At 51.8% G+C, this 24,818-nt stretch overlaps 3 protein-coding genes across 7 annotated transcripts in view; 1 reads left to right on the top strand and 2 right to left on the bottom strand.

The window, feature by feature from the left end:
- The window catches only part of TNFRSF14 (TNF receptor superfamily member 14), a 5,205-nt gene extending 3,180 nt beyond the window's left edge, over window positions 1-2,025 (bottom strand). The window contains exons 1-4 of one of the 5 annotated variants that reach the window (XM_017831304.1): window positions 1,734-2,013; window positions 1,498-1,603; window positions 782-907; window positions 91-246 (exon numbers count right to left, since the gene is read on the bottom strand). In XM_017831304.1, coding sequence (XP_017686793.1) covers window positions 91-246; window positions 782-907; window positions 1,498-1,603; window positions 1,734-1,865 — 520 coding nt within the window. In that variant the 5' untranslated portion in view covers window positions 1,866-2,013. Of the gene's footprint in view, window positions 1-90; window positions 247-781; window positions 908-1,497; window positions 1,604-1,733 lie in introns of all 5 variants that reach the window. The other 4 variants (XM_017831305.1, XM_017831303.1, XM_017831306.1 and 1 more) reach the window with 4 other exon arrangements.
- Window positions 2,026-2,696: 671 nt separating this feature from the next.
- LOC108505367 (transcription factor HES-5-like) lies at window positions 2,697-4,539 on the bottom strand. Its single transcript, XM_017831308.1, has 3 exons — window positions 4,261-4,539; window positions 3,921-4,101; window positions 2,697-3,793 (listed from the first exon to the last, which is right to left on the bottom strand). Exons 1-3 carry the CDS (start codon window positions 4,321-4,323, stop codon window positions 3,552-3,554), a joined length of 486 nt encoding a protein of 161 aa, XP_017686797.1. The 5' UTR covers window positions 4,324-4,539; the 3' UTR covers window positions 2,697-3,551.
- Window positions 4,540-14,801: 10,262 nt separating this feature from the next.
- Window positions 14,802-15,787, top strand: LOC108505339 (transcription factor HES-5-like). Its single transcript, XM_017831233.1, has 3 exons — window positions 14,802-14,867; window positions 15,163-15,343; window positions 15,522-15,787. Exons 1-3 carry the CDS (start codon window positions 14,802-14,804, stop codon window positions 15,785-15,787), a joined length of 513 nt encoding a protein of 170 aa, XP_017686722.1.
- The last annotated feature ends 9,031 nt before the right edge of the window (window positions 15,788-24,818 follow it).

The raw sequence follows: 24,818 nt of genomic DNA, 5'->3' as shown, positions 1-24,818 counted from the left end.
GCACAAAGTGCTCTTGGCCACAGCACACCAAACTCCAAAGGCATTCCCTAGGGAAGCTCTGCTGGTGGCACTGACACCCTGCTGGCTTACCCCATTCTTTGACCATAGTGCCAGGCACACAGACAGTGTAGGGCTGGCACACTGCACAGCCTTCAGGCCCAGGGGAGCTGCAGAAGTGCCCTGGCCGACAGCCACACACCGTGTTCTTCGTGTAGGTACACGCTGCTGCTGTCACCAGGTTGGCCCCTGAGAGAAATCCACACACACAGAGCCACGGCGTTAACACAGGGACACACAACCCAAAGCAAAGGACAACATTTAGCCTTGTCCTGATGCACTGCTGAAGAGCACCAGAACTCTGGATGTGGAAAGAAGCCCCATTCCTCACCTTGGCTCACATTTACATCTGTCATAAATGTTGCACAGCAGAAGCAAAATACTCCCAGCTCAGATGTTTTTGAATTAGCTGTCCTAGTGAAGTTCTTCCAGGCCTACCTTATGCCAGTACTCTAAGACACCTCACTATAATCTAGAGAGGCTATAATCTAAGAGAAAGGCTGCAGACCAAACTTCCAGTGGTGGCAGCTGAAGCTCCCTGTCAGTTTTTCCCTTCCATCCCACAGCTCACAGCACTCTCATGTCTGCAGAGTGACATGAGCCTGTTCTGATTGATGACCTGACTGATTTGTCAAGCAAATGAGGCAAGAAAGGAGAAGGGAGAATGTATCCATGGAAAGGCATGAAAAATCCATTTAAACCAGTTCTTGAGCATCCTCCTTACCTTCATCACACAGTTTGCATGTCCTGCAGCGTGTTAAACCATTGGGGTGATCTGTGTAGGTCCCCTCCACACAAGGTATGCACGTTGTGCTGGATCTGGCAGTGCAGTGCTTGAAAACCCGCCATCCTAAAAACCATAAACCATCCCCAAAGAAGCAGCTCCATTAGCAAAGCTCACGTGGCCAGGGACTGACACTGGCACCCAACCACACCTAAATACTACAGACGAACTATCAAGGACCTCAGAAATATCCCAAGAGCAAGGACATAACCCAAAACAGAAACCGGGGCACAAAACGAAGGTCCTTGGAAACTGTGACTTTACCAACTACCCCAGCAGAGATTATTGATTGTTACGGCCACTCTGGAGGCTCCCAAGGGAGGGACAGGGCCCGGCACTGGGTGAGGGCTGAGTGCTGGCTGCAGAGGATACCCTGGGGTGACACTCACAGCCATGGGCTGCCTGGTTCCTGTCAGGGCACAGCGGGCACAGCGGCCAGGGCAGTGGTGGCGGGTCCCCATGGCCACTGTCCACTGAGGTGGGTCACCTCATAGCCACTGCCCGTTGAGGTGGGTGCCCATGGCCACAGAGGTGGGGCAGGTCATGGCCAGTGCCCACTGATGTAGGTCAGTCCGTGGTCCCTGAGGCGGAGGGAGCCACCCCAAGCCGAGGTGCTGAGCAGACAGAGCAGGCAGGGCAGGCAGCCCGGTACGTACCCGCAGCACACATGGGGCAGCACTCGGTGCCATTGGGGTACTCGCCCGGCTCACAGCCCGCGGCATCCGAGCGCTCCAGCTGCGTGATCAGCACCATGGCGAGGACCTCGGGGCAACACAAGGATATCGCAGGTTACCCCCCGAGAACCGGGGCCGCCCGGGCGGTGTGAGGCGGCTCCCTCGGGGTCACCCCCGGCCCGCGGGCGGTTCCCGGCGGGTGTCCCGGCCCCCCTCACCAGCCTCATGGTGTCCCGGCCGGGATCCCGCTCCCGCAGCCGCCACCGCCGGGGCCCCGCGGCCGCTGCCCCATGCGGGACGGGACCCGTCCCCGAAGGCGGCCGGAGAAAGCGAAAGCGAAAGGTCGACATGAAGCGAGCGGAAGAGGAGAAGCCGCCGCCCCCTCGTGCCGCCCATGACGGTGGCGTCGAGGGTTCCGCGGGGAGAGAGCTGGACCGAAAGTCAGTAAAATACCTCAAATTGCGACAAAACCTGCAGCAAGCCCCTCAAATCGTGGCAAACCAACCCCTGAAAACCTGGCACAAACACTTCAAAAGCTGGCAAAGAAACCCAGCCCTCAAAGCCTGGAGCAAACCCCTCAAATCCTGGCACACAAACCCCTTAAAACCCGGAACAAACCCCTCAAATCCTGGCACACAACCCCCCTAAAACCTGGAACAAAACCCTCGAGTTGTGGTACAAACCCCTCAAATCCTGGCAAACCAACCCCTCAAATCCTGACCAATAAACACCTCAAATCCTGACCCACAGACCCCTCGAAACCTGGAGCAAACCCCTCTGGTCGTGGTACAAACCCCTCAAACCCTGGCAAACCAACCCCTCAAACCCCGAAACGAGCCCCTCAAATCGTGGCAAACAACCCCTCAAACCCCAGCTTTGGGGGCTCATTGTGAGAAACTCGTGTGGAAGGAGGGAGGATGCAGGTCGGTGCCTGCAGACCTGCTGGGCAGGTGCGAGGCCCTCCTGCTCAGGTGAGGGGTTTGCGTGGGCAGGAGGGGCCCTGACCAGGGAAATGCTCAGCAGGACTCAGCTGAGGGAATCTGGGTGCCAGGAGCACTTCTTACTCCTTGGGGTGAGGGGGGACTCACGAGAATACAGAGTAGACACGAATGGGAGTTCCTTGAGCTTCACAAAAATAACCATTTCTTCAGAAGGCTGACATGAACAGAACCACACACAACTTGCACACAAATGCATTTTATTGCTCTCTACACACACAGAGACGCATACACAGTATGCACGTGAGCCATAGGGCAGTCCCAGCACTGGGAGAAACACCATCCACCAGGAATTCAACTACTCAATACAGATAAAAATCATTATTATAATGAAAATGCTAAAAAAGCATAGCTTACACCCAGAATGTATAACATTGACAAATCAAGCCTGTTACTTACTATCTTTTCTTTAACATAAAGCAGGAACATACTCTTTTTCTAAATTGAAAAAAGCATCAAAGAGTAGAAATATTCCACATAGTTTCCTAACTCCTGGTCATCCCTCCCACTGGATATACAGAACAATGAAAGGGCCATGGGGGAGAAATCCAAACTAAAACCAAACCCGTTTTTGATGCTGCACAATTGATAAGCAAATAGTGGGAAAGGGACTTTAACCAAGTCTGCATGGAGCAAAGGGAATAAATTTCTCCTCTGGAGTGAGTGAGCCAACCCGAGTCACTCATCAAGCCAGAGCAAAGCTGCTGGCTGTAACAGGGAATATTAGAGAACATCTCCTACAGCAATTGCTGTCCATCACAACTGTAACATTTACAAACACCCTCCTTCATTCTGAAGACGTTGCCCCTGCCTGGGCAGCACTGCAGCAGTGCCTACACAGCTTCCACACCAAACAGAACACCACAACTTTTGCCAAAGGATCCCAAAAACGTCAAAAGTATGGCATTCTTTCACACATAAATGAAATACAGGGGGAAATAAAATTCCCTACAGCAGAGAGGATCAGAGCTGGACTATCTGATGCAGTCAGATCCTTCCTCTGGACTGTCACAGGTCCCTGCAGCGAGGACTCCCCGACTACCAGGGCCTCCAGAGAGGGCAGGTGTCCTTTGGAGACACTTGTTTCAGGGGGCTGGCGTTCCCAGGGCAGCAGGAGAGCTCCGGAGCAGCTGACTGGTTCTTCTGGAAATGGCTTAAAAGTTTGGTCTGGGTTTCAGTTCGGACTTTATGGAGAGAGAGGAAGTGGAAAGCTTCTTGCAAGCACCTGGAATAGCCCTCTCTGAAATCAAACTGGGAACTTTTATGGAAGGATCCTGCAGCTAGAGAAGGGAAGAAGAGAGGGAGAGGGAAGAAAGAATAGTTTAAGCAGTTGTTCATGTCTCAGGATTAATACAACTGTTACAGATTTGCAGTAAGATGGAGAATGAAACAAAATTCAATACTCACTCTTAATCTGCAGCTGGCTCTGCTGCTTCAGGTAGCTGACAGTCATCTCCAGGATGTCAGCTTTCTCCAGCTTGGAGTTGGGCTGGTGCCTCTGGAACTCCTTCTCCAGGAGCAGTTTCAGCTGCTCGATGCTGCTGTTAATCCGGTCCCGGCGCATTTTCTCCACCACTGGCTTCCTCAGCTGTAAAAAGCAAAGGAAAAGACACCTGTTATTAAAGGATCCTCTGTCTGTCACCCCTCAGGGCTGTTTGGTGCCCATCCCTGCTCCTAAGCCGTGTGGGGCAGGTTCTCAGCTGGTGTCGATGCTCCGAGAGAGCTGCCAGGCTGTGCCGGGACTTACTTTGTTTTTCTCCTTTGGTGTCAGCAGGTTGTCGGGCTCCAAGAAAACGGTGCTGGGAGCCATCTGTCCTGAGAAGGGAAGGGAGCTCTCGGAGTGGAATCCAGGAGAAACGTGCTGCTGGAAGCTGCCTCTGCCTGGTATTTATACTGCCCAAGCTCAGGGCGAGTCTGTGGGTCTGCGGCTCCGTGGCGTTTCCCACAGTCGGCAGCCAATCCGGGAGGTGGGAAGCACAATGGGAGAAGCAGCTATTCTTGCATGCTCCAGTGGCAGTGAATAGCCTGCGGATAATGACCTTCTCCCAGATGAGCAGGTGGGGAGTGTGTGCTACGTGAAAGCCTGGGATCAGAGTTACGTGTCAGGAGCTGGGAAAGAGCTGGCCTTCAATGGGAAAGGCTGCTGACTAATGCCATGGATCAATAGCATTCCAGGGGCGGCCTGGGGGTCACAGGCAAGAGGAAGGAGGAGGAGGAGGAGGAGGAGGTCAGCTGCTGATGGCGGGAAGGCTGCACTGCTCCTGGGAATGCACTGAGGCACACGCTGGAGCAGGGCCATGGCACATGGAGCAGGGATATGGCACATGGAGCAGGGATATGGCACATGGAGCAGGGATATGGCACATGGAGCAGGGATAAGGCACATGGAGCAGGGATATGGCACATGGAGCAGGGACAAGGCACATGGAGCAGGGATATGGCACATGGAGCAGGGACAAGGCACATGGAGCAGGGATATGGCACATGGAGCAGGGACAAGGCACATGGAGCAGGGATATGGCACATGGAGCAAGGACAAGGCACACGCACACACGAGCAGCTCCCAGCGGTCTCAGAGAAGGAGCAGAAATCCCTCAAATCCACTCACCTGGTTTCCTCAGTGAGCCAAAGGAATGGTTCTCCCACAGGTGACTCAGGCACCAGCTTTGCCCATGGGAAACAGAAAACAGCTTTTCTGCTTTGGCTTACTGCAAATAAATACATTTCATTTTAAGTACACACAATTACTGAAAACATTTTCTGGTTTGGTCTTTGCTCATGCAGCCCTTTAGAAAACTCTAAAGATGTTACAAGCACTTTATGTTTCTGTTTCCAAATACCTGCAAGATCAATACGTGTGGAGAAGGGTCTTAGGATGTTTGGGGATCAGCTCAGTCTCGTGTGCTGCTTCTCACTTCCTCCACAAAACACATTTTACTCTAATTATTTTCTTTTGGTCTATGCACTAAGGAAGATTGGCTGCAGAAGAAATTTATATCCCCACAAACTTATGAGAAATCGAATTCCTGGTTCCTCATTATTCTCCACAGGGCCAGTTTCCACACAGAGGTGCTCAGGAGGTGTCTGCAGTGGGAAGAGCTGACAGTGTCACTGTTTGTGCCTGATAAACAGAGCCGGGGATTCCCGTTGGAAAACTTGAACCAGATCTGCCAGCAATTCATCTGCCAAGTAATGTCAGGGCTGATGTTTGGGGAGCTCTTCCTGCAGCAGTAAATGCTGCTTGTGTTGACATTAATACACGTGTGTTCATCTGTACATCACTACACGTGTGTGGTCACTCGTGTCCGTCAGTGTGAGCACACACACCGGGCACACGGGCACATTCTCTCCCTCTGCAGCTCATTCCTGCAGGCCCAGGTAAGGTTTAAAGGAGCTCCTCCAGGCTCTGCCATTCCAGCCCCATTGTGCTGCTCTGAATGGGCTCCTTCTCTCCCTTCAGAGCAGCAGCTGTTGAGCTCCCCGGCCTTTATGTCAAGTTGTGGGAAAGCTTTTGTGACACCATTTCACATGTTCTCCTCAAAGCCTGTGGATTATCTTTGAGCCCATGTAATGCCACCTCTGAAACCAATCCTGCTCTCTGCACGTCCCTCTTGGGGAGATTCCCTGACACAGAAACTCCGGAGCTGGAACTCATTTCTTGAGCTCGTTAATTGAGCACATGAGGAAGAAAAGTGCCAGTCCCGTGATCTGCAGGGCCACTGGCAGTTTTGCTACAGACAATTGCTGTTTTCCTCTTACTTCTCCACTCAATTCCTGCATAATTACTACACTAACTCCATGGGAACAGTCATGCCAACCTTACCCTCCTTGCTCTTGGTAGTGGTTGTGCACTGGCACAGTCAAGGGGTCAGCGCTCAAAATTTCCTCTCCTTTCGGATCCAAACTGACCCAGAGCCTGCAACTGAGCAGGATGAATGTCAAATAATCTTCTTTGGCCTTGGGAAATTCCCTTTAACTATGGAGGTTGGAGGCCCCACATATTTACATTGCATGTGATAATAAAAATTACAATATTCAATGTATTATTGGGAGGTGAATGTAGCAAAATCTCCCTTGGATGGTAAATCCGTTGAGGCTCCTAATCCCTCACTCTGTGTCAGAAACAAATTTTAAAGCATCTGAAATAAAAACATATACTTTTTATTTTCTCTTTTGTTTCACAATCTGTGAGGGGAAAAAATTAGACCATCTTGGAAGAGCTACTCAAATTAAATGCTCAATTACCCAAAATAGATGCTCTGCTTTGGTTGGAAATCCTAAAGAAAGTGATAACAAAAATTCCTCCCTATTATAAAGTTTGCAGAATCCATGGACTTTGCACTAAGGAGGACGAATTTGGACTTACACACCTCCTACTGCGGTTCCAAACACACACAGTACTGCACAGAAAACTCATTAGGATCCCAAAATACTGGATCTGGATGTTTGAAATAGGGCATCAGCAATCAGCCTTCCCCCAGAATCCCTGCCAGATGTTATCCCTTAAGGAAGACTTAAAGATGCTGCTGCTTTCCCAAGTCCCTCAAAGATGCTCCCTGCTCCCAGTGCTTCCTGGGTCCTGCTGCCCAGATGGCCTTTTGGGAGCAGGGTTTCCCACTGAACACAAAGCAGAGCCAAGCACCGTTGCTAATGTGGTTTGTAGTCGGGCACACTTCCTTTGTGACAGGAGGGAATGTGGTTAGGGAATGGTGTGGGAAACTCCGGAGTACGGGAACTTCCACAGCCCTATGTTAGTAAGTCACCTGGAGAGGTGAAAGGCTTGGGAGCAGGGACAGAGGTGAACTGGGAATGGGAAAGACAAAATATAGGGTATTTAGTTCGTGCTGAGTCCTACAGTCCTGGAGTCGAAAATAAAATGGGCCCAATCCCAAGCGGGGATCACCCCTGAGGCCAACAGAGCATTTGGGCTCCAAGATTTGCCCTGCAGCTTTTGTACCTCCGGAGCTATTTCCTGATCTCTGTAAACTCGTAAATACAAACTACCCCTACACCTACAGCAGATTTGCCAAAACCCAGCTGGCAAAATTTGAGGCTGAATTTTCTCCTGCCAAATACCAAAACCAGACCCGGGTCTGACCCATTTCTTTCACTCAAGCAAAACAGAGTAGTTTAGGAATATTAATGAAAAGAAGAGCTTCCCCCTAGTATTGCTGGGATAAAACCTGGTCTAATTTTCTTAAAAGCCAGGCCCAGCTCCCTTAGCTCCATCTGGGTCCCTCATGGTCCATAGAAATCACCTTGTTTGCCAGGATATATTGAACAAATCAAAGGGATTGAAGAAGCAAACAGGGGATGAGGCTCAGAAGCCTCAGAGCAGACCTAAACCACCTGAGCCTTTGGCCTGAGTGGTGGATGGGCAAGATTCTGCTCTGCAGCTCCCTTCCATGGCACTTCTTTCCTGCCCTTCCCCGCATTTCCTCTTGACACTTCCCTGTCATTTCCTCCTAACCCTTCCCTGCTTTTCCTCCTCACCCTTCCCTGCATTCCCTCCCACCCCTTCCCTGCTCCTCGGCCGGTGCAATTTCCGCCCGCCTGCACATCTTCCTTCCCTTTTTTCCTTTTCCTCGGGGTTTGCTTTCCCTCCGTGCATGTTTTATAATCTGATTTTTCGATCTGTCACTCCTCTCCCCCCTGGCTGTCACAGGCAGATGTGCTTTGGGGACAGGGGTGTCTCCCAGCCCGGGGGACGCGGTGAGTGTGGAGTTCCCTCCAGTTTCCCACACTGCTCTCCCATTCAGGGCATTCAGGAGGAGGATAAAGGAAGTGTGCCATGCTACAAGCTGAATTAGAAATGGTGTTTGACTTCCCTTTGTGCTCCACAGAAACCTTGCTCTGGGCACACCATCTGCATAGCCCTCACCGTGGAGAAAACCATTGATCAAGGCCTGTCAGCCCAGCTGGGGGAACTTGGGAAAGTAATTCCTTGTGCCACTTCAGTTCTTTGGGGCTTAACATCTGGCTGGAGGGGGAGGCGACAGTTGATGGTTTAACAGTCGTGCTTCCTTTCAAGTTTGGGATGCTGTTTTGATCCCCGATAAGCCTTTCTGAAATCCTGATTTTAATAACATGGAAAGCATCCAGAAGAGTAGGAATAATGCACTGGCTTTGCATTTTCAAAGTGCTTTACAAATACCAGCTAATGAATTCTCAGCGACCTCCTCGGCGAGATGATGTATTATTAGCAATGTTTTACAAAGGCAGGAAAATGAGGCAGAGAGGAGAAAACCAAGGTTTCGGGCTTTCAAGCAGCCTGCAGGTCACGGGGCTTCTCAAGTGGCTGTTTGAGACATCTGGTTTGCAAAGGTGCTCAGCACCCACTTTTGTTTTAATTAGCTTTGGATCTCTGAAAGGAGCCAGCTCCCTTGTTTGTTGGGAGAATTTGGGATACCAGCCTGGACCACACTCACAGCCACACACCACCTAGATAAACAGACACCAAAGTTCTTTGCCCCCAGGTTCAGCAGTGGGGTTTGAAAATGTTATTTAGTATAATTTCTTTAAGCCCATGAAATGGCTGGAGAGGAAGATGCTCTCAAATCCCTGAGCAGGAAATACTTAATGATGTGTTCAACGGAAAATAACTGCATCTCTCTAGAGAGTAAACAAAGTTTTAATTTCTTTGTGCTCTTGCAGACCTACCAAAGCCAGAGCTGTCCTTGGTCAGGACAGTCCGTCTGTCAGCACCATGGAATTCTGCTCCCAGCAGTTGTGGTTATCCTGGGCTGGGACCTCCCTGGAGGAGGGGATGCAGTGTGCCCGGAATTACAAGGCCTCCTGAGTTTATAAGGGAATCTGACAGCACGCCTTGCCCTGTGGATGGTGATGAGGGCACCCACCCCTGCCCTGTGAGCACCAGGGCCTGGCAGCTCCTGGTGTGCCCCTCTGCCAGTCCCTTGCCTGGCTCAGAACCAGCTTTCCCACCTCCTGAAACACAGGGCAGGTGCCTGCTTTTATCAGACACCATCTCTTCATTCCGCTGCCAGCTGAGCATGGCAAAGGTGCTCCTCAGACCTCCCAGACCCACCTGCCTGGCAGGGCAGGACCTGCCATGAGCCCCAGGACACTGTCCCCAGACACGGGTCCATTGTGCTCCACAGGTGGGGACTGACAGGAGCTTACAGCCCAAAACTCACCCCAAAACTCAGGCTGAGCTCAAGGGAAGGGGAGAAATCCACTGGGGCATAAGGGAGAGTCAGCTTCAGGTCACAAACCTCAATCAGGGACAATCAGAGGGGCTCAGGGGACACCCGGGAAGCCTGTGCCTGTTATCTCCCCCACCCAAACGCTGCCCTGGCTGGAGTCTGAGTGATTAAAATCTGCCACATGCAGAAGGGATTAATTGCTGCTCCTGCACTGGGAGAGGTGCTGCCCTCCCCTCTGGCATGGACACACCATTCCCATCCTGTCGATGACAGCAAGTGGTTGCTGGGGCCAGACCTCAGGAGCCACATTCCCGGTTCTCAACCTGCTCCGCTGAAATATCCTCCCTGCAGGATACCTGCTCCCTGCCAAAAGCTTGGCAGCACTGTTGGCTCAGTCTTGTGACTTTTATCAGGAGGCTCAAAATACTTATGGCCTTCAGCAGGACTTCACGTCCAAGCCTCATAATTGTATAAAGACCAAAAATTAACGATGTCGGTCCAAAGCCTAAATACTCAATAAAATAATCAAAATGTAAGTAAACCCTCTCCCATCAAAATCCTTTTATTTTTAATAGAAACATCAAACGTTTTTGTTAAATTCCTATGACACTCAGCCCATTTCTTGGTTCCTCAAAGCCCAGATTTGACATCTGAAAGGCTGGCAGCAGTGCCAGACACCCGGAGATGCAGAGCCCATTGTAAGAGCTGAATGCCACCGTCTTCCAAAAATCCCACCCAAAACAATGCGGGAAGTGCATGAACCCAGCAGCTTCTGTTTGCTCCCTGCACGGCATTGTCAGGGACAGGCTGTTCCCTCCCTGGCCAGGGCACAGGAGGTGACTGATGGGGAATTCCGGGGCACTTTGGGCAGCGTGTGCTCCCGGTCAACTCAGGATCTGAGGTGCTTGAGAGAAACCTCAGACCCATCTGGCAGCACGTGTGAGATCCCTGCTGGGTGCCAGCCCTGCTCCTGAGGTGGGGAATGGTGCCATTCCCAAAGCCATCACCAGCTCAGCCCCCGGGGCCAGGCGGGAGGGCAGGATATACCCCGCGGTTGTTTTATCCTGGTCCGGAGGAGGAGGGTGGTAAACACCGAACATGGTGGCTCCCGCCAAGCCTGCTCCCGGGGCAATGTGTTCCTTTGAGCCATAATTGATTCCTGCCATCAGGCACCAGCCTGCTCTCCCCCAGGGTCAGCGCTTTCCCACATCCAACCCCATTATCCCACAGACCATGCCTTTTGTACAACACACTCCAGCTATTCATGTGCAAAGCAGCTGTAATCCCCAGACCTTTCAGAGTCAATATACCAGGAAATAATAAATCCCTCTTGTGCACTCTTGAATATGCCGAGAGGTGACTTGTGGGAATTTCAGCTGGGCAGAAAAATAATAAATTCTCCTTAATTTTTAATTATTTGTGATACTCACTGTAGAAGGACTATGTCATTGGTGCATGACTGTTTGGGGGTCACCACACAAGCAGCTGTAGAAATTGCTTTTACCTCTAACAACCCTAAAAATGCAGATCAAATTGTCTCAGATGTTTCTTAATGATCAAAGTCCTCCTTCCCTCACCCATGCACCTGGGAACGGCAGCATATTAAATATTCTGGATCTGAAGAAAAACTAATTAAAAAAGGTTAAACCTGTGAAGAATGTACTTTACAGTACTAAGACCCCTTTTTGAGGGGGTTCTGATGTCTAAAGGAGGCAAGATAATGCCATGCTAATGACATTTAATGGAATATTTTACACAATGGGTGCAATAACAACATAACCTTTTCCCCTGGAAGGGCAGATTTCCCTGCACTCCCACTCTGTCGGTTCACACACAGAGTTATGCTTGTCTTGTGGGAACAGAAGCCAATCCTGAATAGCAAGTTTTACATGATAATTTCTTTATATATTGCCTTCCAGGCAAACAATTTTTAAACTATTCAGTGTGTAGAATGTCACGTCACTGAAGGACCCTGAGCAGACCATGGGAGGCAGGGTTGTGTGCACAGGGGGGCTGGAAAGGGATCTTCATCTGAGACACCAAAGAAAGCACTGGCCTCTAAATTAAAAACTATCAGAGGATCATTAGGGGTCACTCAAATAGAGAGAGCCCTGTCTTTTCACACCTTAGCCCAGAACCTCCACAGAGCCAGTTGGAAGAGAATGAGGATGAGGAGGGGATGTGGTAATACTGCAGGGATTTGTGCTGCTGAAATCCAGGAGTCTTAAACATTAGGACAGGTCCACCCAGCAGTGACATACAGACCGAATAGTTCCTCAGGCATTCAAAGATAACAATTCCCACTCAGGTGTGTGTGCCTGGGACCCTGGCAGGTGTTCTCTTTGCTGCTGTTCCCCCTCAGTGCTGCTGCCACCAGCACATCACCCTTCAAGTGAGATCAGAGCTGGCTTGATCCTAACAACCCTTCCATTCCCCTGGGGAAACGAGCCTTCCCAGCAATGCTCCCAACAGGAGGGGAGAAAAGAAACTCCTCTGCAAGACAGGGAGAAGGGGCCACCTGAGCACTTCCAGAGCCAAGGAGCAGAGCCCAGCCCTGCTCCTCCTCTTCGTTCCCAGAGGTGCCCACCACTGTCCCCAGGTGATGCCAGAAAAGCACAAGGGCCACTTCAGCCCTGTCCCTGCCTCCCACCACAGACACAGGGCAGCTCCCAATTCCAACTGGGCTCTGTGAAAAAGTTTTCCCATGTCCCAGGAGAGCAAACTGAGGGATAGTGGAGCAAACCAGCAGCCCTGGGACAGCTCGTGCTGCAGCTCAGCTCAGCGTTCCTGCAGCCACCCCTGCGTGTGACCCACTGTCCCTGCCCCTTGCCCCTTGCCATCCCTTTCTCCTGGTACACACAGAGCTTGGAGAAGACCCTGGATGGAGAAACAGGCGCATTTCAGCCTTCCTGGGTGAAAAAGCCACGGAGTTCATGGTGCCCCCACAGCAGCAGCTCCACAAAGGAGTCATTAGCGCCAGGCTGTGTGGGTTTGGATTTCTCTGCCTTTCCCATACTCTTCCCCCATTGATAACACTTCTTGCTGGGACAATAGAAGTGTGCCTTGCAACTACTCCCGACATTAGTGACGGTGCTTGAGCCTGAATGATTTAAAGGGAAAGAATCCAACTCCCAAAAGACCATCTGGCTATCAGTTCTAACACAGCAATAAAGGTCAGGGCTGCTTCTCAGGAGTTGGGAAAAAGATGGGGTTTGACACTGAAGAGTCTCTTCAGCCAGCTTGGTCCATGCCTACCTGTCAGCTCCTGCCTGCAAGGCCATCATTTCTCCCTTGCTAGGAAAAGGATAACACGGGATACCAGCTCCTGGAGGAAGGCCAGCCAAAGAGCACAGGAAAACAGGCAACACCTCATTAGAGCTGGCAGGAGCTGGGCCATGGTCTCTGAGCTGTGTCTTATTTTGTATCATAATCCTTTGACTGCTTCAAAGTGTTCATGAGATGTCTTGTCTCCTGGCTTTCCCACAACACAGGGAATAAAGGGCTCCAGGGACAACATCTGCCCTTCACAAAGCGCTGAGCCCATTCAGGTCAGCACAATGAATCCCTGGCTCTTCCAGTGACACCTCCCTCCTTCCTGTCAACTGCCCATTGCCCTCGGGCTTCACTTCAGGATTTCCAAGTAAGAAACTCTTTGGCTTTCTCACCTCCCTGCACACTTCCCTGCTCCCTTTCCGTGCTCAGATGCTCGGCCACGCTCCGTGCACAGTGGAGTGCCGGGAGCAGGAGGAGCAGGAGGAGCAGGAGGAGCAGGAGGAGCACACACCTCTGCCTGGGGCTGGACCCACAGATGGCAGGTGCAGCCCAGCTTTTCCCAGGTAGGTTCTGGGTTATTTTCAGTGCTGCCTCAAGGACTGTATCCAGGCAGAGATTTTTCTCATAAGACAAAATCAGAACTGACCTCCAGTGCCCTCACAGCTTCATTCTTTCCCTTGCCTTTGTCACAAAAGAAATGTTTGCTTAATTCATACCAACATCTCCATGCCAATGCAAGCAAGCAGCTCTGTTCCCATTTTCCACATTAGAAAATGGAGTGGGAATGACACAGTAAGGTTTACACAGGGAGGCAGAGAGTGGTCTCTGAGATGTGATGTTCAGCACTGCAGCAGGTCCAAGGGCAGAACAGAGCACACCAGGAACCTCAGGCAAGAAGCACAACTGACCTCCTTGCTGAGGGCCAAAGATGGGCCTCAGCTCCTAAATCCCATTCATGACACACCTCTGGTTTCCAAAGACTTCCCAGGATTACAGGTTGAATCTGGTGCTATTCCTCAGCCCATTTAACCATCATCCCTATAAATGTCTATATGAAAGACAGAGAGAAGGAAAGGGAAAAGCAAGAGCTATGGGGTGACTGGGCATGGCCCAGCTCTGCTGGGAGGGGTGGGCTTCCTTACTGGGGGCACTGGGAACACTCACAGAGCCCGCTGTGTTAAGGGGATGAGCAAAACTGAGGTTACTGTTCCCACTGCTTCCCATTCCCTAGTTATTCATCCCATCCATCCAACACCCCTCCACCCTGACTGTCACTTCTCCACAGCATTAAAAATGTGCTGCAAACAAACCCGGGGCTCCACACTGGTCACACTTTGGGTCACCCACTGACGTGCAGTGGCTGTATGGACACACCTCCCACACACACTCCGGCTGGGGAGGGCAGGGATGTCCTTGGTGATGTTGATTTTTATCCCTACCAGGGCTCCTCGTGGCCTTTTCCCGCCTTGCCCCAGAAGCGTGCCTCCTCCACGCCACCCCTGCTCCCGGCACATGCGGGGCCTCGGGAATGCCATTGATCCCACACAACCAGCTGGAGGGTCGGTGCTTTCCCAGCTCCCCACGCCCCACACTCCACCAGCAGCGTGGGCAGAAGGTTATTCTCCCCGGGGCATTGGCAGCCAATGGACCGTGCACTAATGGATGCTTCCCCTATTGTCCCGCTGCCCGCCGGGATTGGCTGCGGGGCTGTGGGAAACACCGGCGATCCCAACACTCACGTATCTGCCCCGGCACCCCGGCTATAAATACAGCACTCGGGAGCTGCCAGAGCATCCCCTCGTGCTCGGCACAGCAGCTGAGAGGGGTCTGTGCCCAGCTGAGAGCGCCTGGGATGGCTCCCAGCAACACCCTCATGATCCACATGGAGGAGAAACTGCTGCCAAAGGAAAAGAACAAAGTAAGTGGAGCCCTTGAGAGGACTGGAAAGGCTGGCTTGCCCCTAGCAAGTAAATATGACATGAGAAAAGGTGGGATAGGAGGGAGAAAGTGGTCTGGGGGAAGGCAAAAGGGTTAAGGAGAGATAAAGGAGACTATACTGATATTTAAAAATTAAATGGAGTAGGGAATGGGTAGGCAGCATCTCACAGCTCTTCCACCAGACGAAAGCATCTTTGAACACGTGTGTCAGGGCATGGGGGGGAAATCGGGTCAGGCCCCACAGAATCCCTAAGGATGTGCTCCCTCTCTCCCAGCTGAGGAAGCCGGTGGTGGAGAAAATGCGCCGGGACCGGATTAACAGCAGCATCGAGCAGCTGAAACTGCTCCTGGAGAAGGAGTTCCAGAGGCACCAGCCCAACTCCAAGCTGGAGAAAGCCGACATCCTGGAGGTGGCTGTGAGCTACCTGAAGCAGCAGAGCCAGCTGCAGGAGCAAAGTGAGTGCAGAGCGGGTACCACGCCTGACCCTGCTCCCCAGGGCTGGGACAACCCAGCTCCAGGCACATGAGCAAGGCTCAGGGACTCCTGAAAGAAATTCACTGCTCAAATCACCACTGTCCCATGTTTTGGTCGTGATCTTAACCCACTGCATTTGCTTCTTTCCTTCTCTTCCAGCATTCGCCCCCAAGAGCCCCGAGCAGGACTTTAACAGCGGGTACCTGCGGTGCCTCAAGGAGGCCATGCACTTTCTGTCCTACTACGAGCCCAAGAAGGAGACCCAGGTCCAGCTCATCAAGCACTTCTGCAAAGCCCAGCTGAGCTCAGACCCCTCGTACTCCCTGGCCCTGCGCAGCTCCCCCTTGTCTCCCTGTGTGCTCCCCAGAAAACAGCCTGCCCAGAAGAGCCTGCCTGCTGCTCCCACCATCTGGAGGCCCTGGTAGACCTGCTGAACTCTGTTCCCGTGTTTTGCTACAAAAACTAGAGGGACCTGTGGTTTATTAGTTCCTCTTTAAAGTAGGAAACATTGCTTTCCAAAGGTGGGAGGGGGTGGTTATTGTTTTTCTGTCACCAGAAATGAGGGTCGCTGGGTGGTTTCCCTTCATAGTGAAGGACTGTGGGTGTATCTTGCAGCAAATTTGTTGCTTTTATTGGTGGCTCCTGGCCAAAGACAGGACCAAGTTCTGTGGTGATCTCAGAGAGCAAATGCCCTTCAGGTTCCATCAGAGGCTGCTGAGCCTGTGGCTGGCAGTGGGAATCCTTGGGCTGACTCCCCGGGTCACTGGTTCAAGTGCTCCATTGTCTCTTGGTAATGTATTGACCTTCCTCAAGAAGGAGCCCTTTGGAGAATGTATTTTGTATCATAAAGAGAGGACTGAGCCTTTACCTTTTGAGTGAAAGATGTTATTAAGAAATGCTGATTCTTCTGAAGCTCCTCTGCTATTTTTAGTGTCCTCACGGAGTTGTGCTGATCACAGATAGCTCTGGGGAAAATTCTCTTCGTGTCACTTTGTGCTGCTCTCAGTTGAGGGATAATTGATGCCTTTTGTAAAGGAAAATACCTGAGCTATACCTTAAGGAGAAGGGGGAGGAAGGGAGGCAATAAGTACTTTGTAATCATTCACTGAACATGCTAAGGAGCTTGAAAAGCTTTTATAAAGTTATGATGTATTCATCCTGTGTGATGTCCAACTTGTGTGTCTTCACTGTACAATACAATAAAAATGGTTTTAGTCATTAATCCTTTGGTTTGAAATGATTCAAAAGGCTCATCCTGCTGGACTGGGTGCCTGCAGACTCCCCTGCAGTGGGGAAGCCATCAGGAGGTGTCACAGTGCTGAGCCCTTCACTCCAGGACATACTTTATATCTGCAAAATTCCTTTGGCAGAGCAGGATTTCAGATCCTGTAAAGCAGCAACCTCTGGGAAAATTATCAAAAATCAAAATGGAGGTGAAACCGAAGTGAGGTGCTGAGAGGTGTCAACCTTTCAGACTTAACAGCAACCCATTCAGCCTTAAACAAACCCCTAATTTCACAGCCACTTCACTTCCCCCATTAATTTGCCCACCAAGCTGAGCTCAGCCTTGTGCTTTCTGCCCATTTATGAGGGAGCTTCAGGGAAATCTCCCAATAAATTCCAGAGTTTGGTACCTGCCTCTGCTTGGGGATCTTGCCCTCTTTGAACCACCTGCACTGGGGTGAACCAGTTTGTGTTGCCTTTTAACTTTATGACACAAATTCTGCTCGGCAATAACAAAATTGCTGCCTTTACTGAAGTGAAATGTGCCCACATCTGGCTGGAAGTCTCCATAATTAGACAGCAGAGACTGAAAAGCATTTCCTCTGCTAAGTTGTTTCCTTTTATTTTCCCTTCTCTTCAAAGTAGAACAAATCTGCACAAATAACCAGTTCACAAAGCCACTCTCTAACCACAGGAACACACGGATTTGGGTACATGACAGGGAACCTTCTCATTGTACAGAGATACAGGAACAGCAGGAAACACCACTGCTCAACAATTCAACTCCCCTCAGATTCCCTTCTCTTGAAAAGCTTCATTTCTAGAATAAGGGGTGTTTTCCTAAACAAAAGGAAACACTGAACACCTGATCTTGTCAAAGCTGCTCAGTTAAGTCAGGAGCAATCTCAGATCTGCCAAGGTGACACAACCAAACACATCCCAACACTGCTGGCTGGGCCTGGCCAGTCCTCGTTTGGCTTCTGATGAAACCCTCTCTTATCCACACAGAAAGCCCCCCCAAAAAGCCAGACAGCTGGGTCAGGAGCATGCTGCTCTGCCTCATTATGGTTCAGGGATCATTTTGGTTATTCCTTTGCCCCGAAAGCACAAGGTGGCCGAGTGCTCCTCACCTCTGCCAACGCAGTGCAAGGTAGGCTTTGGTACAGGTCTCTACCAATGCTGCAGGTAGTTTCTTCTTCCTAATGAAGTGCTAAATAATTCAGAAGAGGTATTTTTAGATTATGTGGTTGCTTAAAAAAGTCACTTCGCCTCACTGTGCTCAACTTGTCGTTGTCAATTAGTACAAGCTTCTGAATCCCAGCAAAACTCCAGCTGTTGTCCATGCCTGGGGGTTTTTAAATCAAGCCTAATTAGGGCAGTGTGGGGGAGTTCAGACTCAGCTGGGATGCCATGTGCCCCAAAGCCCATCACATCCTGAGTGTGCCTCACTGGGAATAGGGTCACACGTGGCACGGAGAGGCCGCTGCCCTCCTGGGGATGGGATTCCACCCAAACACCCCCTGTGTGAGTGTCCCCATGGCAGCACCTCTGCAGTGCCTTAAACCACGGTGGAGGGGAGAGGAACAGCAAGAGCCTCCTCCTGGGCAGTGGGAAGGGACCAAACCCCGCTGGGAAGGCTCCCTTTGCTCCAGGGACTCAGATCCACCCTGGGGCAAACACTCCCCTTCTGCTTTTCACCAGCCACAGACTTGCCCCCCTGGGCTTTAATTTACCAATTACCCCCGAGCTAAAAGCCAGACCTCGGGCTTCCCCAGCCCCGCAAAGGGTGTGTTTACAATTTATTAATTATTATCACTTCTCATAATTGAACTCAAAGCTTCTTATGGCTCCCCGCCCCGTCCCCTGGGGCGACCCTCCCCTGCTCCAACACATTCCCACCCTTAGGGAAGATGTTGTTTATTATGCTGATCCCACAGCTCAGGAATACTCTCCTGACAAAGCCCCTATTAACCTCAGAGTGTGGGCCTGAGTTTCTCGGAGTTTCCCACACTTTCTTCCCCGTTTGGGGCATTCAGAGGGGCACAAAGGCAGCGTGTGCCTCACAACAGCCCGCATTAGTGCCGCTCTTTGGCTCCGCATTGTGCCGACCAGCAATTCCTGTCCCGATGGACCATCTGGAGAGCTATTTTCCCAAGGAGCACATTGATCGATCAGTATTATTCGAGGGCCCTTTTAAAACTTGGGAACGTTATGCTCTTTGACACTAAATAGGTGTCTCGAGAGGGGCTGTCAGAAAGATTTTAAACCATTTAAGGAAGGCAGAGAAAAAAAAAAGTAAAAATCGTAATTATTTCTTTAAAAACGCCGTCAGTAGCATCTGGGAGACAGGCTGACATGAATGTAGGAAATGGTCTAAAGTGAAAATGCTCTGAAATTGGTACGAGCTGGAAGCACAGTCGCAGAGGTACAGGACACTGATTTTAAAATCTGCATAATGAAATTCTGGGTTTCTGTACTCTTTCCTGACTCCCTCCAGACCTGTTGCTGCATTGCAACACGCTGGGTTTGCCTCCACAGAAAGCCATGGATCAGATGGGCTGAGAAAGCTGCCAACTGGTGTTAAACTGGGAGCAGCTTCTGTGTAGAGTGTGTGCAGCAAGTCTACACCTGGGCTGAAATCACCACCTACAAACCAGGAGCAGAAAGGCCTAGTACCAGTTCCTCAGGCTAGGGGACCTCCAGCTGCTTTGCTTTATGGACTGCCATGCCTATGAGGACAGTTTTGGGGTGGTTGTTCCTCAGCTCACAGCAATCCCTGGCTCCCAGATCCCCGCCACAGGCTCAGGGCACTGCTGTCCTCTCTCAGGAGCAGCTCCAGACCTCACACCACCCTCCAGAGAAGGGAATTATTGTGTCACATTCCTTAGTCAACTCCACGTTGGGAAGTTTTGGGGATTTGTCTCTTTTAATCCTTCGTTCCCCAAACAGGGAAAACCCAGGTTCTGAGCCAGCCCCAGACAGTCCATCTTTCTGGCTCTGCAGCAACAGCCCAGAGACACAAACTCCTCCCACGGATATGGAGCACAGTGACAAGGATTTGGACCACGAACACGTTCCAGTGGGACAGACTGTTGCTGTAAGAGCAGAATTTTTAAAAAAGCCCAAACTGAGCAAACTAGTTACAGGCTTTTAACAAAGAACAACTGGATCGCAGCACAGCATAAATCTTCCTTACTGAAATCCTTGCAGGAAGTGCCTACTGCACCCAGCCCCATAAGGAATATCCTGTAGGGACAGCCTAAGGCTGGACAGTTTATTATTCCGAAGCATCAGTTGGGAAATATCATTGCCATTGAGTTTTCAGGCCTTACTAAGGGAATTCCTCTCACCCCCCAGCAGTGTCAGAGGGTAGGTGAGGCAGGCACAGGGGGATGGAAGGTTAGTGGTACCTTTCCAACAGACAGGGAGAGGGGGAAGCTGGGATGTGGGGAGCCCAGAGGGCTGCTGTGTGTGCCTGGTTCCCCATTCCCATCAGATGGTGCGAGCCCACAGCTCCCGGGATTTCCCACGTCGCCCACTGAGGGAGTTAAACTGCCGACAAAAGGCGTGTGCCTGGAGGGTCGGGGACAGCCCGCGGCACCATCTGCCCGGCCCTGCAAGGCAGGGATCAGGCTTTAATCACCGGAGCTGGTTTAGCCCTTTGGAGGCCACGCCATTGTGCTGGGGACAGCGTGGCATTATTTAAAACCGCTCACTCCGTATTTCCAGGGCTGAAAATTGGGTCAGAGCCTCCCTCCCTGCAAACCTGCTCCTTCCCAGACGGTGCGTGCGGGACCTGCTGGCCCTTCCAGCCCACGTGGCCCCGGGAGGGATCCAGAAATCCTCGTGCTGCACTTCCAGCTCCAGCAACAGCACAGGAGCATGCAGGGATTGCCCTGGCTCCAAGGAATAATGCTGATTGCAAGCTGGCAAAATAATTGAAGGAACTGATTTTGAATAGTACTCACAGTCCTTGATCGATTACAGTTGATTGACAAGAATTAAAATTGTTGTACCCAAAGTGATCCACCTAAAATGCCGTGGGGCTGGGAAGGGAGAACAGCTGACCCATGGAATTCCATGAGAAGCCAGGCAGTGAAAAGGACCTTTAAAAGCTTCAGGTTGATAATTAGTTACAGGATCATCCTCTGCAGGACCATATCTTTTTGTTCAGCAATGCTCTGTGTGCTGGAGCACATTCCTGTCCATGTACCCACAGAGCCAGGTTTGGGTTATCCAGAGGTTGCTGAGGGCAGGTAGAACAGGCTGACTGTGGCTGACAGGGAAATGAGAGGTTTCCCTTCTGGTTTTTGACACAGGAAATAAGTAGAGTTTTCATCAGTGTTGTAGTGGTAAGAAACGGGCATTCAAAAACTACATGAGGCCTCACAGACCTGACTGACAGATCTGGAAGGTGACTGGCTTTGTACTGGGTGGTGCTGGGAGGGGGCAGCAGACCCGAGCAGGACACATAACCTGGAAAAAAAATATCTCAACAAGGGAGCTTCAGTCCAGGACCCTGCCCAGTCCTTTCCCCTTCATTGCCTGAACACTGAACACACGTGGCACAGAGATGAGCAAGGCCAGGACTGAACAGAGGCACAGGGTGGCCTCACGCCTGTGCCACGCTCTGCAAGGGAGAATACAGCAAAGCAATGGACAAGAACTGACTTTTCACTCCACCTCAGCTGTCTGTAAAGGGGGAAATATATTTAGTTGGAGACTCAGGACCAAGGGAACAGTGAGGCATTTACAAAGTGGCATGAAATTAAACAGGACATGTTTGGGAAAGGCATCCTAATCACTACATGTCACGGGCTGCTGTAGGAAAGCCCAGATTACCCAAACAAAAGCAAGGAAGAGCTCTTGATATAACTTAGAGAGGGACTTTAAACAATTGAGAGGAAAATATTTCAGGCTAACTGCTTAGCACAAACTGTTTGAAGGGTTCTTCCCTTGATTTTAGTCTCTCGTTGCCCTGAAAATTATCTGGTACTGTATTCATGTAAGCACGGTTTAATGCCAGTGAAAGGCTTTAGTCCCTCTAATTCTGCATCTTTTCCTTTTCAGCCTCTCCTTTGGGCACCGAGCATTATCTCTTCCCGGGATCAGTTTTCTGTGCCTTATTCCAGCTCGGCCTGGGAACGGGGGGCTCAGCGCGGTGTCTCCGTTCCCGACATCAGGCGGGAGCTGGGTGATAAAGCCGGCCAACGCTTTCCCACGTTCCCTCCCCAGCGCCGCCGTGCCAATCCCCCATTGTGTCCCACGCTCCCCAGCCCACCTGCTCCTCTGGGAGCAGGGTATTATCCCCAGGCGATTCACAGCCGATTTGCCATGCTGTAATGGATGCTTTCCCATTGTCCCGCCCGCGCGGGGATTGGCTGCGGACTGTGGGAACCTCCGAGTCGCTCCGGACCCAGACATTTGTATGCGGCCCCCGCCTATAAATAGGGCAGATCCCCGCTCCCTGCTCCAGCCCGAGCTGAAGCAGCGCTTGGGATAGCGGTGCGCTCTCCCCGGGAATCCCGAGGCCCCGAGGGAAGCACAGAGTGAGTATCCGCTCACACCCAGCAGGGCCGGACCCCTTCGGGTGCAGGAGCCGGGGAGGGGGAGCCTCGCTGCTCACGGCCCCTTCCCCTCCTGTGTTACAGCTCGGGAACAGCGCCGGGCACCGCCCGGGCACGGGATTTACACAGCCTCGGGCGGCTGGGGCTGCTCCGGGAGAAGGGGTTCAGAGGCACCGGCCCGACTCCGAGCTGGAGAAAGGAGCCGTCCCGGGGGTGGCTGTGAGCCCCCCGACCCACGGGCGAGGTGAGTACCCCCGGCACACCCAGCGCCTCTATGGTCGGGCAACACTCCGGCCAGAGCCTCCCCCGTAACCCTTCCCTTCTGTGACCCTTCCCTTCTGTGACCCTTCCCTTCTGTGACCCTTCCCTTCTGTGACCCTTCCCTTCTGTGACCCTTCCCTTCTGTAACCCTTCCCTTCTGTAACCCTTCCCTTCTGTAACCCTTCCCTTCTGTGACCCTTCCCTTCTGCCCTTCCAGCACCCGGCACGATCATCGGGATCATGTGGTGGGATCATCGCACCCAGAGCCTCAGGGCAGCCCCGCGATCCCGGTCTGCCCGTTCCACCAGCACGGAAACAGGGATGGAGCAGAGCTGCCGCCTCCAGAGGTCACAGCCGGCACCCGAGGACTCTGGTTCCCCCCCTGCCAAACCCACAGCACCGAATCCCTCCCGCAGCCTCCGGAGGCCTTGGCAGTTCACCATCCCACTTCCATGATCCCTGGACATTTGCTGGTATTCCAGAGGAGCCCGTGACTTGCTGGACAAGTCCCTCCACTCCTCTCACGAGTAGGGAAGAATGTTTCCCTTTCGCAGAGCACTGCTCTGCTCGGATGTGTTGCTTCCCTTCTTCCAGAAGGACCGGGATGATCCCACCGCGTGGAGTGCGAGTTGTTCCGAGGGAATGTGAGCTGTATCCTCCCGCTGGGAGGGCTGGGAGGGAATGTGAGCTGTATCCTCCCGCTGGGAGGGCTGGGAAGGGTCGTTCGGCTGTTCTTGACCTCTGTGAGGTTGTCCGTGTATATCTTCTGGGAAAGCTGAGGTGGGTAGGACAGAATTCCCAAAAGTGTCCATTCAGGAGGAGCCTTTTCCTCTGAGACTCCCCGGTGTCCCAGGGTATCCACACCTGAGTGTGGCTGGAGATGGGGGGTCTCAGAGCAACTCACTGGACACATTTGGGAATGTGCCCTTCCCGCGGTGCCATCAGGGGTTCTATAACATTTATAGTCTGTGCTGGGCGTGCTCTGGAAATGGTTAAACCATAACCCAAACGATGTAGAGGAAATTCCTCGGGATGTCTTGCTCACAGACCAGGGCTGTTTGTGAGGTTCAGGATGTGTGTGTGTGTCTGCCTTTTGTAAAGGCTAAAGCTCCTTTTTATGTCCTTATAGGAGAGAAAGTTACGGCCGTGCTGCCGAGCTTACAAGGAATATTTATCAGTCTTTCATGAAAGGCAGGTGTATAAATTATATTTACTCTTGGGTACCCTTTTATCAGGGGAAAATGGGAATTCCTTACTGTCCTTGGAGGATGCTGTGACATGTTCTGTGTGAGCTGCACGAATGTTTAAGTCTGTGTCAGAGTTATGCTGAACTTCAGAAACTGCAGAAAATTTTAACGCTCATAAATAAATAAAAACCTGTTAAATAAATTCGAAGTTGTTCTTTTTTTGAGTAGTTTTTACAGCTGCTTTCCCCGTGGTCAATGGACACGAGGCAGATTTCAGTGAAAGCAAAGATATTCAGTATTGCCACTGAATTTTCCCACCAGCTCTGTGTCCATCGGGAGGGAACCCCTGCAACGCTGTTTTCCACAGCAGAGGATCCACAGCTTGGGAATATCCAACCCCAGCTCCCTCAATGCCAGACAAAAATAGCAGCACGCCCGTGCAGCCAATTCCTCGAGAATTCGGAGCCAAGAAAGGTCACTGCAAGGGTGAACTCGGGAAAACTTATGCCTGACTCCCAAAATCATGAAATGGTTTGGGTTGGGAGGGACCTTAGAGACCACCTAGTTCTGACCCCTTGTCACAGGCAGGGACACCAAACACAGAGAGGGCTTCTGGTTAAGAGAGAGAGTTTTCCAAGGCACTCCATGGCACATTCCATGTTCCTGGGGAGCATGTTCCCCCGGCCCAAGTCACAGAACACTCGGAAATGCGGTGGGTTAAAATCCCTTAATTAAAATTAGGGGGGTTGGCTAAAGGGGATACGTGTGGAGCTGCTCCATAGCTGTGCGTGTCCAGCAGTCTCCCGGCCCTCCCAGCGCCCCCCCGGGAGTCTCTGTGCCCATTCCCCACCCTCCCTCACCCCGAGGAGTGTCTCTGCCCCCACCCCGGGGGTCTCACCACCCCCCTCTCCTCCAGATCCCCACCCCGGGGGCCTCTCCGTGTCTGTGTGTCCCCATCCCGGGGTCTCTCCGTGTCTGTGTGTCCCCATCCCGGGGTCTCTCCGTGTCTGTGTGTCCCCCCATCCCGGGGTCTCTCCGTGTCTGTGTCCCCCCGGGGTCTCTCCGTGTCTGTGTGTCCCCATCCCGGGGTCTCTCCATGTCTGTGTGTCCCCCCGGGGTCTCTCCGTGTCTGTGTGTCCCCCCCCAGGGTCTCTCCATGTCTGTGTGTCCCCATCCCGGGGGTCTCTCCGTGTCTGTGTGTCCCCCCGGGTCTCTCC

Source organism: Lepidothrix coronata, unplaced genomic scaffold, assembly GCF_001604755.1.
Source record: "Lepidothrix coronata isolate B3197 unplaced genomic scaffold, Lepidothrix_coronata-1.0 Scaffold188, whole genome shotgun sequence".
Lineage (NCBI taxonomy): Eukaryota > Metazoa > Chordata > Aves > Passeriformes > Pipridae > Lepidothrix > Lepidothrix coronata.
This window is presented reverse-complemented; position numbering and strand designations above follow the sequence as displayed.